The sequence below is a fragment of the Hyalella azteca genome, unplaced genomic scaffold, assembly GCF_000764305.2.
Source record: "Hyalella azteca isolate HAZT.00-mixed unplaced genomic scaffold, Hazt_2.0.2 contig17181, whole genome shotgun sequence".
NCBI lineage: Eukaryota > Metazoa > Arthropoda > Malacostraca > Amphipoda > Hyalellidae > Hyalella > Hyalella azteca.
Genome location: NW_025946974.1, coordinates 14598 through 31506, shown reverse-complemented (window position 1 = coordinate 31506; position 16909 = coordinate 14598). Strand labels below are relative to the sequence as shown.

At 40.2% G+C, this 16909-nt stretch overlaps 1 protein-coding gene across 1 annotated transcript; it reads left to right on the top strand.

The window, feature by feature from the left end:
- The first annotated feature begins 447 nt into the window (after positions 1-447).
- LOC125179391 (general transcriptional corepressor trfA-like) lies at positions 448-16662 on the top strand. Its single transcript, XM_047885171.1, has 11 exons — positions 448-469; positions 863-1233; positions 2248-2609; positions 3073-3782; positions 4275-4559; positions 4895-5464; positions 5802-5996; positions 6230-6332; positions 6865-6899; positions 6969-7018; positions 15898-16662. The coding sequence occupies exons 1-11, from the start codon at positions 448-450 to the stop codon at positions 16660-16662; spliced, it is 3468 nt and encodes a 1155-aa protein (XP_047741127.1).
- Positions 16663-16909: the final 247 nt, after the last annotated feature.

Genomic DNA, 16909 nt, shown 5'->3' with positions numbered 1-16909 from the left:
TACAAGATTTGTAGCAGACAGACAGACAGACAAGAAGTGAAGTTAAAGAGAAGTGTTGTAAAAAACAGTTGATGCCTCAATAAATGAACAAATCCAGGAGGCTCAAAAGAGGATTACAAACATCCACTCATGCCAGCAAGAGACTATGATCTGAGCTAACTAATTTTGAGATAGTTTAGCTAGCCCCCCTTAGCCTTTGAGACATTTAAGCTAGCCCCCTTAGCTTTTGAGACATTTTAGCTAGCCCCCCTTAGCTTTTGAGACATTTTAGCTAGCCCTCTTTAGCTTTTGAGACATTTTAGCTAGCCCTCTTTAGCTTTTGAGACATTTTAGCTAGCCCTCTTTACACAAAATTGTCAGGACAAGAAATTGGCACAAAATTGTCAGGACAAGAAATCAGCACAAAATTGTCAGGACAGGAAATTGGCACAAAATTGTCAGGACAAGATGACAGACAACTCAGAAGAGAGTGAGATAGAAATATTCTACTCGGATGATGAACTTGACAATACGTTGCAGTCAAAAAAGCTCTCTATGAAGTCCAGTAATAGGAAGTTTACTATTAAGTTCAAGAAAATGAATGTTAACAAAACTGATTGTAAACAGCCAACAAAAAAGACTACAAATAGAGATTTGAATTTGACTACTGATGAAGAAAGACAAGTAAGAAATGACAGTGAAAATGAGGAGGTACAAATTCACGATGAGAATGAAATATCAAAAGAATCTATTGATATTGCAGACATTTTTGTGCATTCAAGAAAAATCAATAATGATAAAGAAAGAGACTTGGCTAATACATCCAATGCAAACCAAACAGTTGTTAGGAATGTTGATAACGAGACTTTGTGTCCTCGGACAGGGGGTGATGGTGATGTGGAGGGTGGTGATGTAGAGGGTGGTGATTTGAAGGGTGGTGATTTGAAGGGTGGTGATTTGAAGGATGGTGATTTGAAGGGTGGTGATGTGAAGAGTGGTGAAGTGAAGGATGGTGATGTGAAGGGTGGTGATGTGAAGGATGGTGAAGTGAAGGGTGGTGAAGAGGAGAGTGATGAAGTGAAGGGTGATGAAGTGAAGGGTGATAAGGTGGAGGGTGATGAAGTGAAGGATGAAACAATGGATGTTGGAGTAAAGGGTGGTGATATAGAGGGTGATGATGTAGTGGGTGGTGGTGGAGTGGAGGATGGTGATACCAGTGATGGTGACCTGGATGAACTGACTAACAGAATGCACGTGCTCACAAAGAAGCACAAGCGCAGCCGGCCTGCAGTCACAGGAAGCTGTGATGATGAACAGACTTTGGATGAACTTGCCTTGAAAATGTGCAAACTCTCAAAAAAATATAATGAAAATAAAGTCAATGGGCCATTAAAGTTTGTTCAAGCAGCTAAAATTTCNCTGTGATGATGAACAGACTTTGGATGAACTTGCCTTGAAAATGTGCAAACTCTCAAAAAAATATAATGAAAATAAAGTCAATGGGCCATTAAAGTTTGTTCAAGCAGCTAAAATTTCAAAGAAAAAAAGAAAAGCCAAACGTGATCAGAAGAAATCGACTGGAGTGCATGAGAATGCCCAGTCAAATGAAGAACTAACCAGTCTAAGAACCCTGAATGATGCAGCATGTGACAGTAACGATGTTGCTAGCAAGTCACTGGCAAAGAATGATATGGATTGGCACAATATAGATCAGGACCTTGATAAATCTAGTAGCTTCCCTGCCCAGAAAAAAAAAATTAACAACTTTTTCAAGAAAATAACTCAGTCTGAACTGGACAGTAAGCGCAACAAGAGTGTATTGACAGTTGTTGCTGATGTTCACTCTCCACTTGTACAAAAATCTGTTGATAAAAGCTCTGGAAAAGTAGACAAATTGAACAGTAAATGCTGTCCTAAGTCTAAGGATCAGACAAACTGCAAGTTTACTTCACCCGTCACCAACTTGGCTGTAGATGATCTTGATAAAATAGAATTTGTTGATTCAGTTCTCTGCACAAACTTGAGTGAGGTACAAGCTCAGTTGAATAATGTATTACTTGACCAAACTTCATTAATTCTTAACACTGAACAAAAAATGCAATCTAATGTATCCCAAAGTATTACCAAGAACAAGAAAATTGTTGGTGCCGAGGGTTGTGAAGATACAGAAGTAAACTCAAAACATATTGAAGATTCAGAGCTGCATACATCTACGTTGTGTGTCGAGAAGAAAAGTATTGATTCTACTACTGATGCGCTGGACACCAGCCGTGTTACACGACACCCGCCGTGTGGAAGATGTGTTACACGACACCCGCCGTGTGGACGATGTGTTATACGACACCCGCCGTGTGGAAGATGTGTTACACGACACCCGCCATGTGGAAGATGTTTTATACGACAGTCGTGTGGAAGATGTCATATGGCACCCACCGTGTGGAAGACATGTTACACGATAGCCGTGTGGAAGATGTGTTACGCGACACCCGTGTGGAAGATGTGTTACACAACAGCCATGTGGAAGATGTGTTATACAACACCCGCCGTGTGGATGATGTGTTACACGACAACGTTTCTCTGCCGTCCGCATCCTCCCTTCACCACGACCAGCCTGTGACGTCCAAACTCAGGCAAGTTTTTTGGTAGATGATAAGAACTACAATTCTTATCATCTATTTGACTGTAATTGTATTTATATCTCTTGTGATCATGTTGAATTTTTAGTTAATCTATCTGGGAATATTTAAAATGATCACTTGATATTACTAAGTGTTTAATTTACGCAAAAGAACTTGTGTACATGAATAATTAAAGTTAAAATGTGCAATACTTTTGTTAGATTGTCTATGCTATGCCTCTTAGATACACAAAATCAGTGGAAGGTATTAGTGAATTATCATTAAATTGGTATCAGTAATATGATATCAGTAAATGATATGTTTTATCAATATAATTTTAATTTATTAATAAAAAACTTTTTTAAATAATGATTTTAATTGACAATTGATCATTTTTGATAATTTTAATAATTTAAAATTTTAATAAATAATTTTTCAAAATAATCAATAAAATTGACAAGTTTTATCATTGCAGGCTGCAGAAGACAGGTGAGAAGGCCGCCCACTCTCTCCCCCACACCAGTGATGAACTGGTTGCTGTTGATGTTGAAGTCTTGCTCAACACTGATGACAAACTTGCTGCATTACATACCAATGATGAACTTGATGATAGCATTAGCATGTGTGCTTTATCTCACTGCAGTCATGTTGATAATGATGGCAACAGTGCTGATAATGATGTAAACAATGATGAAAATGATGGCAACAGTGCTGATAATGATGCAAACACTGCTGATAATGATGCAGAAAATGTTGATAATGATGTGAACAGTGCTGATAATGATGTGAACAATGATGAAAATGATGTAAACAGTGCTGATAATGATGTGAACAATGATGATAATGATGCTGGCAATGCTGATAATGATGTGAACAATGATGATAATGATGCCGGCAATGCTAATAATGATGTGAACAATGATGATACTGATGCCAACAGTGCTGATAATGATGCAAACAATGATGAAAATGATGTGAACAGTGCTGATAATGATGCAAACAATGATGAAAATGATGTGAACAGTGCTGATCATGATGCAAACACTGGAGACAATGACGTAAAAAATGTTGATACTGATGCCAGCAATGATAGTGATGCCAGTCATATGGATGATACTGCTGATGGTGATTATAATGATGCTAGTGAAATTGCCTCCAGTGAAGATGATGAATTTGATAAAAAAGGTAAAAAGAAAAAGTCCAAAATAGTTAAACGCAAGCAGAAGAAAACATGTAAAACAAATGGCAGTTTAGGTAAATTTTTTATTGTTACGGCCAAGGGCAAAAACTTACCTGCTGATAATGATGAATTTCTGGATGATACTGAAACAAGGAATGCTTGCAAGCAATCATTATGTGCTAATAATGATGCTATCACAGATGATAGTGAAACAAGAAGTGTTTCTCAGGAAACATCTTTGCTTCCATTAAAGGGTTCAACACTAAGAATAGTTTCTAAATCCAATGATTCTATCACTGAAGAAAAATTAATAGACTCTTCTTCCTCAGTTCATGAGAGAGAATCAGCAGTACCAAAGAATGACAAGTCCTCAATCATCAAAGATAGTGACAACAATATTTCAATCACCGATAGTGTTACTTCACCATTGAGAAGCCAAAGGCTTGCCCACAGTGCAAAGAAAGCTATGAACTATAATGATGTTGTTAATGGAATAGATAACATTGTAGGCGAGTATAGAGACCTCAATCCCAGTGCTACGTCTGATACTGAGTATAATCCTGAACCCAACAGAAGATCTGCTAAGAAATCCACCAAGAAATCTGCTAAGAAATCCACAAAGAAAAGCTTGAAGAAATCCTTGCGGTCTGGCAGAGTCTGTCAGTCCCCAGCTACTAACAAGAAGTCTACATCTGCTCCTAGGTGCAAGAAAAATATTTTCAGCGGAACAATTGCTTTGGATGAATATGTTGCTGGGAGCTTACAAAGCATAGACCAAGCCAGTGAACTTGGAGATGATGTTACTGTCACTAAAGAAATAGAGAACATTATAATTACAAGCCCGTCTAAATTATCAAGCCAGTTCTCCAAGAATGTTCAATCCAAGATCAACTTTCCCTCAACTGCACCGCAGAAGAAAGGATCTCAAGAATGTGTTTCTGAGGCTGGATCTAAAGGACCTGTAGGATTTACAGGATCTAAAGGACCTGTGGGATCTACAGGATCTAAAGGACCTACAGGATCTAAAGGACCTGTGGGATCTACAGGATCTGAAGGACCTACAGGATCTAAAGGACCTGTGGGATCTACAGGATCTAAAGGACCTAAAGGATCTAAGGACCTGTGGGATCTACAGGATCTGAAGGACCTACAGGATCTAAAGGACCTGTGGGATCTACAGGATCTAAAGGACCTACAGGATCTAAAGGATCTAAAGGACCTGTAGGATCTACAGGATCTACAGGACCCTCACCAGCAAGGCAGAGCAAGTCTAGAGTATGTACGAGAAATGAAACTCTCATGTCCAGTCCAGAAGCTTCTGAAATTCAGCAAATTCATTCAAGAAAATTCAGGAATTCCAAATCAATCAACAGAACTCTACCTTCAGATGAATCCTCCTCAGAATTTTGTGAAGAAATCAAGTATAAATCTGCGCAGAAATCTCTTGCAAGTATTTTTACATCTCGGAAAAACAATGTAAAGGAATCAACTGAAGAAAATAAAGCATTGAAATATTCATGTAGCTCCAAGAAATCATCAGATAAACTGTTATCAACTGAAGACCATTCCTTGATTGATTCTGTAGAAAACAAGTCAACTGCATCAACAAGACTGAAGAAATCACATGTAGAGTTGGCAGAAGTTGAACACGTTTCATCAGCTACAGAAGACGATGGCACAAGGACCGGTAAGCGACGGAGAGCTTGTTCCTCTCAAGTGAATATATTTTTTGCCTGAATTGAATATATTTTCATTATTTTTTAGTGAATATATTTTTGTGTGAATGAAAATGACAATGAGTGAATACCGTACTATTTTTGAGTGAATGAAAATGACAATGAGTGAATACCGTACTATTTTTTAGTGAATATATTTTCGAGTGAATATATTTTTGAGGGAATATATTTTCGTGTTAATGAAAATGATAATGAGTGAATACTGTTTTCGTGTGAATATAATTTTCATATTTATATAGACATGATCAAAACAATGTTGCTGCTTGCTAAACATTTTATCCATTACAGAAGACGATGGCACAAGGACCGGCAAGCGTCGGAGAGCTTGTTCCTCTCGAGTGAACTACTTTGAGGGAGATGAGGAACCGACTCCGAAGAAACCCCGCATTCCTACGGCAGGAGATAAGGTGCCCTGTGGAGGCAGGGACACCAACGGCAGGCTACCAGCCAGCACAAGCAGGGTGCTGCACCAGCAACTTGGTGGTGAGTTTAGTGCTGTATGTGTGGTGCTGTATGTGTGGTGCTGTATGTGTGGTGCTGTTTGTGTGGTGCTGTATGTGTGGTGCTGTATGTGTGGTGCTGTGTGTGTGGTGCTGTATTTGTGGCGCTGTATGTGTGGTGCTGACATGATGCTGTTGTGATGATGGTACAGTGCTGATGATATGACAATGATGTGCCGCTATCACTATCATTGCTAATAGTTTTTCCTTCTGCAGCCAAACAACAACATGATGATGCTGATGCTGCTGATGGTGATGGTGATGATGATGTGGAGGTTCTCTACAATGAAACACCATCGCTACCGAGACAACAAGCTTGGTCAGTGCTCTGATCTAAATAATGGATACAGAAGTGACTATTAATTTATTTTATGCAGAAATATGTATTTATTTATACAATATAATCAAAGAAATGAATTATTGGGTGTGGACAATATGTTGAGATGAACTAGCTTGTCCTTATCAACCCCTCTGATAGCTGATCATTCGTTTAATATAAGATGATAGGATATAGGGCCTTATAGTGAAAAAAATATATGGCGTGAGATGGTAGGATATATGGCATTATATTGGAGGATATATAGTGTGGGATAGAATGGAATAATTTGTTCTATAATACATTTTTTAAACCCGATTTGCTTCTATTAATGAATTTATTTTTCACTTTTTGGTGATGAAAATCTTATCATCATATCTTGTCCTACTGGCTAAATATTATTCAATATCATTAATGTGACCACATGTATAACTATTTAATGTTTAACATGACAATATATGTTATTGACATGATGTGTAGTTTGTTTTTAAATGTTTACGTTTGTAAAGAGACAATATATATGTGATACTTACAGGGCTGAAGACTACTGGCCGGTTACTGCTACAGTACATGTGCTGCAGTGTACTGCATCTACTGGCACCACTGCACATACTGGCACAGTAAGTACTGCTACAGTACATGTACTGCAGTGCACTGCATCTAGTGGCACCACTGCACATACTGGCACAGTAAGTACAGCTACAGTAGCTGTACTACCTGAGATATAGTACTGTATGCGCCCCAGTATACTGGGATCTATTGTAGTTGCTGGTCTCTTGTTTGTTTACTAAATATATATTATAGATTTACTATATATATAATATAGTTTTCTTGTTATTTTGCTGGTTTGTCCCCTTAATGTTGATAGTTCGTTGTTAATGTTTGTTACATATATAATCTACATCTCTTGTTTAGTCTCTTGCTTTTTAAAATCTTGATATTGATATTTATATATTGATAAAAATCTCTTCTCTAATAATATTTTGTTCACTAAATATTGATTCAGATATTTTCTTAAAGAATGTTTTATTTGTTAAATATTGATATAATTCCCAGTTTCACCTCTTGTTCTTATAATATCCTTTAAAATTTATTTTTTTTCGTCACTTATATCCGCTCAGTATACCAGCATGTATATACATCAGTTCAGTATACCAGCATGTATATATATCAGTTCAGTATATATTTATACATGTTAATATACATTTATTCCGCAGTTGTGCCTGCCAGAATCCCTGGAATCCTCCGGACTGGAAACCCCGAGATCCTTCACTGCAGATCCTGGAATATCCTTCACGTGTCATGGACGTGTCACGGACGTGTATAGGACGTGTCACGTGACTGCTGATGACGTCACCTGGCCAATCACGTGCGCTGTAATTGATGACGTCACGCTCTGCAGCTTCCTGATTGGCTTACAAGTAGCCAATCCCGCGTTCCCTGTGCTGCGCGTGTTCATGCAATACTTGAAATGTAAACAAACCGCAATAAAGATGCACGTGAACAACCACATCAACAACAACAATAACGGTGTACACCTGTCCAGTAGACGTCTCTGTATCTCAGCAATGCCATGACACCTGTCCAGTAGACGTCTCAGTTTGTTATTAATGTTTGTTAGATATATAATCTACATCTCTAGTTTAGTCTTTTGCTTTTTAAAATATTACTATTGATACTAATATATAGATAAAAATCTCTTCTCTAATAATATTTTGTTCACTAAATATTGATTCAGATATTTTCTTGAAGAATGTTTTATTTGTTAAATATTAATATAATTCACACTTTCACCTCTTCTTCTTATAATATCCTTCAAAATGGATTTAGACTTCGCTTATATCTGTGCAGTATATTAGCATATATATCATTTCATTATATATGTGTATACATTAATATACATTTATTCCGCAGTTGTGCCTACCAGAATCCCTGGATTCCTCCGGACTGGAAATCCCGGGATCCTTCACCGCGGATCCTGGAATATCCTTCACGTGTCATGGACGTGTCACGGACGTGTATAGGACGTGTCACGTGACTGGTCACGACGTCATCTGGCCAATCACGTGCGCTGTAATTGATGACGTCACGCTCTGCAGCTTCCTGATAGGCTTACAAGTAGCCAATCCCGCGTTACCTGTGCTGCGCGTGTTCATGCAATACTTGCAATGTAAACAAACCGCAATAAAGATGCACGTGAACAACCACATCAACAACAACAATGTCAACAAAATCGTTGTTGATAAGGTTATTAAAGACACTGAAGAATTTGAGCCTGAGGTTATAAATATCAATGAAGGTTCACAAGTTCTGGTCCTTGATGATATCAACAAAAGGAATATCACTGAAGATTCATCAGATGAAAACGAAAACGAGAAATGCTGTATAAAACGTAAACGTTCTTCAAGACGTAAACGTTCAAGAAAATGTTCACTAAACAAGAACAAAGGCAGCAGTTCATCATCAGACTCAGATGTTCCTGTACAGAAGATACGAAGAACTGAACATAGCCGTCGCAAGTCCCAGCCTTCATTACGAAAAGCCAAGGAAAAAGCTAAAAATGAAGCTAAGCTACATGACGAGAAGCAACATGACGTGAAGCTACATGAAGCTAAGAAAGAACCTAAGCAACATGAAGTTGAAAATGAAGCAAAGCAACATGACGTAAAGCTACGTGAAGCTAAGAAAGAAGCTAAACAACATGAAGCTGTAATTCTAAAACAAGATGATGAACAGAGGAGGCATGTTGCTGGGCTATGTAGCGCTCATGTTGACTGCACCTGGTCTGACATGTTCGCTCCCACGGCTGCTGAACATGTCATGGGGAACGAAGGTGGGGCCCACTCTACTGCCTCCAACTCTATTACCTCCCACTCTACTGCCTTCCACTCTACTGCCTCCCACTCTAGTGCCTCTCATGTCTCTCACTCTTCTGCCCCCCACTCTAGTGCCTCTCATGTCTCTCACTCTTCTGCCTCCCACTCTAGTACCTCCCACTCTACTACCTCCCACTCTACTGCCTCCCACTCTACTACCTCCCACTCTACTGCCTCCCACTCTACTACCTCCCACTCTACTACCTCCCACTCTGCTGCCTCCCACTCTACTGCCTCTCACACTCTACTGCCTCTCACACTCTACTGCCTCTCACACTCTACTGCCTCTCCCGCTCTACTGCCTCTCCCACTCTACTGCCTCTCCCACTCTACTGCCTCTCCCACTCTACTGCCTCTCCCACTCTACTGCCTCCCACTCTACTGCCTCCCACTTTACTGCCTCCCATGTCTCCCACTCTCCCGCCCCTCATGTCTCCCACACTTCTGCCTCTCATGTCTCCCACTCTCCCGCCTCTCATGTCTCCCACTCTCCCGCCTCTCATGTCTCCCGCCTCTCATGTCTCCCCCTCTTATTTAGAACAGTACATTCAATGTGCATTATACTTAAGACTATGCTCTCTTCATTGGTATTTTAAACAATGAAATATTGACCATTTTATCAGTTGTATGTTCACTTGCCATTTTATCAGTTGTAGTTCACTCACTCATGTACGGCTCTTTATCAGGTGCATATGCTCTCTTGCTAACAAGATTCATATTTATTATAAAAGATATTTAAAATAGTTTACTTTATCATTCATTTTGACAGTAACAGCAAGGTATTGTGCAGGCATAGTATCAGACTTGCGTCTCTGGCTCGAGAAATGGAAGCACAAATGTGCGCTGCAGCAGCTGGCACCCGGCACCCCAGTCAAGAAGGCGGCGGCGCGGAGCAGCGCACATCCGCTCACACCGAGGCGCGTGGCCAGACTGGCCGCGGATGCCGACTGGGCCTCGGACTGCTCCGCCGACAGCGACGACTCGGCGTATGGCAACACCGGCAGACCTGCGTGTGGCAACACCGTCTTGTTGACGGGACCCACGGGCTGCGGGAAAACCTCTATGATCTACGCCCTTGCCAAGGAGCTGGGGTATAAGGTGATGGTGACATGTGGTGTGATGGTGGCATGTGGTGGTGACATGAGGGGTGATGGTGACATGAGGTGTGATGGTGACATAAGGGGTGATGGTGGCATGAGGTGTGATGGTGACATGTGGTGTGATGGTGACATGTGGTGTGATGGTGACATGTGGTGTGATGGTGACATGAGGTGTGATGGTGACATGAGGTGTGATNGACAGACTCAGGTGTGGTTATGGTCTAGCAGACTCAGTCCCAGTCATTCCGACAGACTCAGGTGTGGTTATGGTCTAGCAGACTCAGTCCCAGTCATTCCGACAGACTCAGGTGTGGTTATGGTCTAGCAGACTCAGTCCCAGTCATTCCGACAGACTCAGGTGTGGTTATGGTCTAGCAGACTCAGTCCCAGTCATTCCGACAGACTCAGGTGTGGTTATGGTCTAGCAGACTCAGTCCCAGTCATTCCGACAGACTCAGGTGTGGTTATGGTCTAGCAGACTCAGTCCCAGTCATTCCGACAGACTCAGGTGTGGTTATGGTCTAGCAGACTCAGTCCCAGTCATTCCGACAGACTCAGGTGTGGTTATGGTCTAGCAGACTCAGTCCCAGTCATTCCGACAGACTCAGGTGTGGTTATGGTCTAGCAGACTCAGTCCCAGTCATTCCGACAGACTCAGGTGTGGTTATGGTCTAGCAGACTCAGTCCCAGTCATTCCGACAGACTCAGGTGTGGTTATGGTCTAGCAGACTCAGTCCCAGTCATTCCGACAGACTCAGGTGTGGTTATGGTCTAGCAGACTCAGTCCCAGTCATTCCGACAGACTCAGGTGTGGTTATGGTCTAGCAGACTCAGTCCCAGTCATTCCGACAGACTCAGGTGTGGTTATGGTCTAGCAGACTCAGTCCCAGTCATTCCGACAGACTCAGGTGTGGTTATGGTCTAGCAGACTCAGTCCCAGTCATTCCGACAGACTCAGGTGTGGTTATGGTCTAGCAGACTCAGTCCCAGTCATTCCGACAGACCAGGTGTGGTTATGGTCTAGCAGACTCAGTCCCAGTCGTTCCGACAGACCAGGTGTGGTTTAGAGACCCAGGGTCTGATGATTGCTAAACGCAGATAGTATTATTAGGAACAATATTTTTCAATACTATACATCTTTTCAACAACTATTAATACTTATTTTGGCGTATTTTTCATGTTATTTTAGTTGTTGATAGTTATTCAAACAAACAATAGCAGTAATAGTAATAGTTGTTATTGTGGTGTTAATAAAGTTATAATAATTATTCATTATTCTCACTCGTGGCTGACATTGCTCAACTGTGATTATGATCTAGTTGAATAATAGTATTGTTGTGTTATCAAAGTTATAATAATTATTCATGGTTCTCATGGTCTCATTGCAGAAGCTGTTCCTGACTAGTAATAATAATAATAGCTGTAATCGCAATAATTTTAAAGCTATAATAATAACTATTCATGATTCTCACTGGTGGCTGACATTGCAGAAGCTGTTATGGTCTAGTAACTCTAGTTGAATAATGGTGGTTATTTTGGTATTATTAAAGTAATAATAATTATTCATGATTATGGTTATGGTCTAGTAGGCTCAGTCCCAGTCATTCCGACAGACTCGGATGTGGTTGGTTATGGTCTAGTTGAATAATAGTATTGTGGTGTGGTATTATTAAAGTTATAATAATTATTCATGGTTCTCACTGGTGGCTGACATTACAGAAGCTGTTCCTGACATCAGCGCAGTCACACGAGCTGCTGGCCGCCCAGCAGGCAGCTGCCTCCCCGCCCCGCGCTCCTAAACTCAACCCCATCGCCGCTATGTTCCAGCAACGCCAGCAAAAATCTACGGCTGACGTCAGCAAAGGCAAAACTGACGTCGATAAACTGCGAACTGACGCAAGCAAAGGCGAAACTGACGCAAGCAAAGGCGAAACTAGCGCCAGCAAAGGCAAAACTGACGCCGGTAAAGGCAAAACCGACGCCGGCAAAGGCAACACTGACGCTGGCAAAGTCAAAACTGTCGGCAGCAAGCCACAGAAACGCAGTCAGCTGTCGAAACAAAGAAGGGAAAAAGCCAATCCTAAATCGAAGATTGGCTCTACGAGGCAAAAAAATACTAAGGAGTCGCGTATTTCGTCCGATGAAAGCGAAGAACAAGAGAGTGAAGAGGATATAAGAGTGGAAGTGGAGGAGGAGGGAAAGAAAGGACCCAACAAAAAGGAGGGAAAGGAGGGACCCAACAAAAAGGAGGGAAAGGAGGGACCCAGCAAAAAGGAGGGAAAGGAGGGACCCAACAAANACCTGTCTCTTATACACATCTAGATGTGTATAAGAGACAGGCTGTGGCCTGACATCAGCACGCTAGGTGTGTGCTGTGCCTGACATCAGCATGCTAGGTGTGTGCTGAGGCTGACATCAGCTCGCTCGGTGTGTGCTGAGGCTGACATCAGCATGCTAGGTGTGTGCTGAGGCTGACATCAGCATGCTAGGTGTGTGCTGTGGCTGACATCAGCATGCTAGGTGTGTGCTGAGGCTAACATCAGCTCGCTAGGTGTGTGCTGAGGCTGACATCAGCCTCATGTGGATGTATATTTAATTAAATCTACTAGATTTAATTCAAAGAAATTTACGCAAGCGATGTTTAGATTTTTTTCATCCAGAAATTCGCAATTACAAAACTAATCGTAAAATTAATTATTTTACTTCAATAACAGTATAATTAGATATCCATTTAGAATTTCCAACGACATTCTTTTTCAGATTACTAACCGATTTATCAACAATGCAGGTATAATTATTCAGAATGAATGATTTTTTCAAATGANAAACAGTACCGCTTTTTTCTACCTCCAGACGAACCGCTGGCAAGTTAAATCCTACGCCCCTGGTATTATGGGAATGTTGAGGGACGAGAGAGGCGAAGGCAGACTCAAAAAAACGATCATCATGGAAAAGTGCCCTATGCATGAATTTTAAAAGCTCAAATTTATACATATCGTCGAGTTTCAAGAATTTAGACAGCTTATATAATACGCTAGTGCGAGTCAAAGGAATATTGTTGACATCATACTTAACCCTAAGCATGGAACGCAATGATTTATTAACTAGCGTAATGACCCTCTTCTTTGTATTAAAAGGTACACCCCCCAGATTACCAAAGTGTTTGCTAGTTTAGAAACAGACAATGCGTAGAAAAAAGTTTTTAACGAAGTAAAAGGTAGGACGCTCGACAATGCACGCAAAACTCCGTGGGCTTTACTCAGCCACTGACAGACGTAGTTGATGTGCTTATTGAAGGAAATCTTGTTGTCGAGGATTAAACCAAGATATCTAAATTCGTCGACCCATTGTAAAATTGCGCCATAAAAGGTTATATCACGAAGGACGGAAACGGGCCTAGGAGTAAAAAGCATCAACTTAGTTTTGTCAGTGTGAGCTACTATCATATTGCGCTATTACTGAAGCGCAATAAGTGCTCTCATCCAACGAGCACTCAAAACCTGCTCCTCAGAAAATGATTTGAATACGGAGCTGAAAAATTGCAAAAGAACCTTAGTCAATAATGGATTTGCAAATAGAACAATTGGCAAGGAAATTTCAAAACTTCGATCGAACCAAAACAGACGCAACCATGAACCAGAGACTGACGCAAACGTCACAACCATCTACTATGAGAACCAAATGACCAGCGACGATAAAGCAAATGAACGGATCCTTCATTCTATCGTTCACAACAACATCGTGAACGTAACTAATAATAAAATTAATCTACTTATTTATTACAAAACAAGAAAATACAGAATCGTGTAATGAACAATAACCCCTGCAAAAAAACGGGAGTTTTCCAAGAGACCAATGTAGTCTATAAATTTTCTTGCAATAGAGAAGGTTGTAGACTTCTCCCCAATATGGACTACATAGGGCTCACAACTACGACATTAAGCCGACGTCTCACGTGCCAAACACGTCGTGATATCACGACGTGTTTGGTCTGGTGGACCAAAGAACCACCTGATGGAGGCCCACAACGAGACCATCACTTGTACGGTGCTGGAAGAATGCACCAGCGTCGTCATGAGATGCCCCGACGCCAACCGACTCATGATAGCTGAGGCCCTCATCATTAAGGATAGGACCCCAGCCATCAACCTTCAAACTACTGGATTTTTCAGAACCTTGAGACTGTTTTCGGAGTGATTTTCGGTGCTTTGATTCTAAATTATTTTGTGATTTTGTAATTATTCCTAACAATTTTGATTTTTGAGTAGTATCCTATTTACTTGATTTTGTACTTATGTCGACGCTAATTTCATCGCTCAATGCGCCTTTTAACTTGATAATGAATGATAGAAACATTCGAAACGTCGTTAACGAAATAAAAATGTCCATCGGCAACCTGATTTTCGATTTGCCAGTTCACACTAAAAATATTGTTCGATATATTGAAAAAACTAATAAGCAAATTGCGAATAAAACAAATTCTCTGTTCTTCAATGAAACCTGCTTGAAAGAAGAAATTCTGCCAACCTATACTAATAAATATATATATATAGGACCAGCATTAAATAGGTAAAATTATTATATTATTTTGTAAATTAAAGAAAGATCAGAGCTGAGTTTAGTATTTTGATAAAACTCCTTTAAAAATATTAGAAATTTATTCCATCATACCTACAATGGAAAAATAATGAACGCAAAAAGCCAAAATTCAATTTTTAAGCAGCCGGCAATATCATAAAAAGATTTAAAATCATAAGCATGGATTGTTGAGGCTTCTAGCCACCCAATTCTCAACGCGCAATCAAACTTCGTACAGACCTAAACATTACCGCATCTGAGCAGACGACCATGGTAGAATTATAATTAAAGGCATTTTCAAAGATTGGTGATGTCCCATGAAATTGAAAACTTCTGGCCGCCAAATTCTCACAGCGCCATCTAACTTGGTCCAGACCCAAACATTACCGCATCTGAAAGTGGCACCACTGCACATACTGGCACAGTAAGTACTGCTACAGTACATGTACTGCAGTGTACTGCATCTAGTGGCAGCACTGCGCATACTGCCACAGTAAGTACAGCTACAGTAGCTGTACATGAGATATAGTACTGTATGCGCCCCAGTATACTGGGATCTATTGTAGTTGCTGGTCTCTTGTTTGTTTACTAAATATATATTCTAGATTTACTAAATATGTAATATAGATTTCCTATATATATAATATAGATTTTTTGTTATTTTTCTGGTTTGTCCCCTTAATGTTGATAGTTCGTTGTTAATGTTTGTTAGATATGTAATCTACATCTCTTGTTTAGTCTTTTGCTTTTTAAAATCTTACTATTGATATTAATATATAGATAAAAATCTCTTCTCTAATAATATTTTGTTCACTAAATATTGATTCAGATATTTTCTTAAAGAATGTTTTATTTGTTAAATATTGATATAAATCCCAGTTTCGCCTCTTGTTCTTATAATATCCTTTAAAATTTATTTTTTTCGTCACTTATATCCGCTTAGTATACTAGCATGTAGGTATATATATCAGTTCAGTATATATTTATACATATTAATATACATTTATTCCGCAGTTGTGTCTGCCAGAATCCCTGGAATCCTCCGGTCTGGAAACCCCGAGATCCTTCACCGCGGATCCTGAATTATCCTTCACGTGTCATGGACGTGTCACGGACGTGTATAGGACGTGTCATGGACGTGTCACGGACGTGTATAGGACGTGTCACGTGACTGGTGGTGACGTCACCTGGCCAATCACGTGCGCTGTAATTGATGACGTCACGCTCTGCAGCTTCCTGATTGGCTTACAAGTAGCCAATCCCGCGTTCCCTGTGCTGCGCGTGTTCATGCAATACTTGAAATGTAAACAAACCGCAATAAAGATGCACGTGAACAACCACATCAACAACAACAATAACGGTGTTGATAAGGTTATTAAAGACACTGAAGAATTTGAGCCTGAGGTTATGAATATCAATGAAGGTTCACAGGTTCTGGTAGTTGATGATATCAACAAAATGAATGTCAGTGGAGATTCATCAGATGAAAACGAAAACGAGAAATGTTGTAGAAAACGTAAGCGTTCTTCAAGACGTAAACGTTCAAGAAAATGTTCACTAAACAAGAACAAAGGCAGCAGTTCATCATCAGACTCTGATGTTCCTGTACAGAAGATACGAAGAACTGAACATAGCCGTCGCAAGTCCCAGCCTGCCTTACAAAAAGCCAAGGAAAAAGCTAAAAATGAAGCTAAGCAACATGACGTGAAGCTACATGAAGCTAAGAATGAAGCTAAGCAACATGACGTGAAGCTACATGAAGCTGATTTCAATTTGTAAACCACAGATCTCTCCGGATCTCAATTTGTAAACCACAGATCTCTCCGGATCTCAATTTGTAAACCACAGATCTCTCCGGAGTTTGAAACACAGATTCAAGCATCTCGGGTGCAAAATTTTCCATTTTCGAGCCTCATACAAAGTAAAATTTTCCACAATAAATTTTCATCAATAACTGTTCATTTATACTCGAGTTTCCTGGTCGTGTTTCACAGAGCATAAATCTAGTCGTGTTAATTTGTACCAG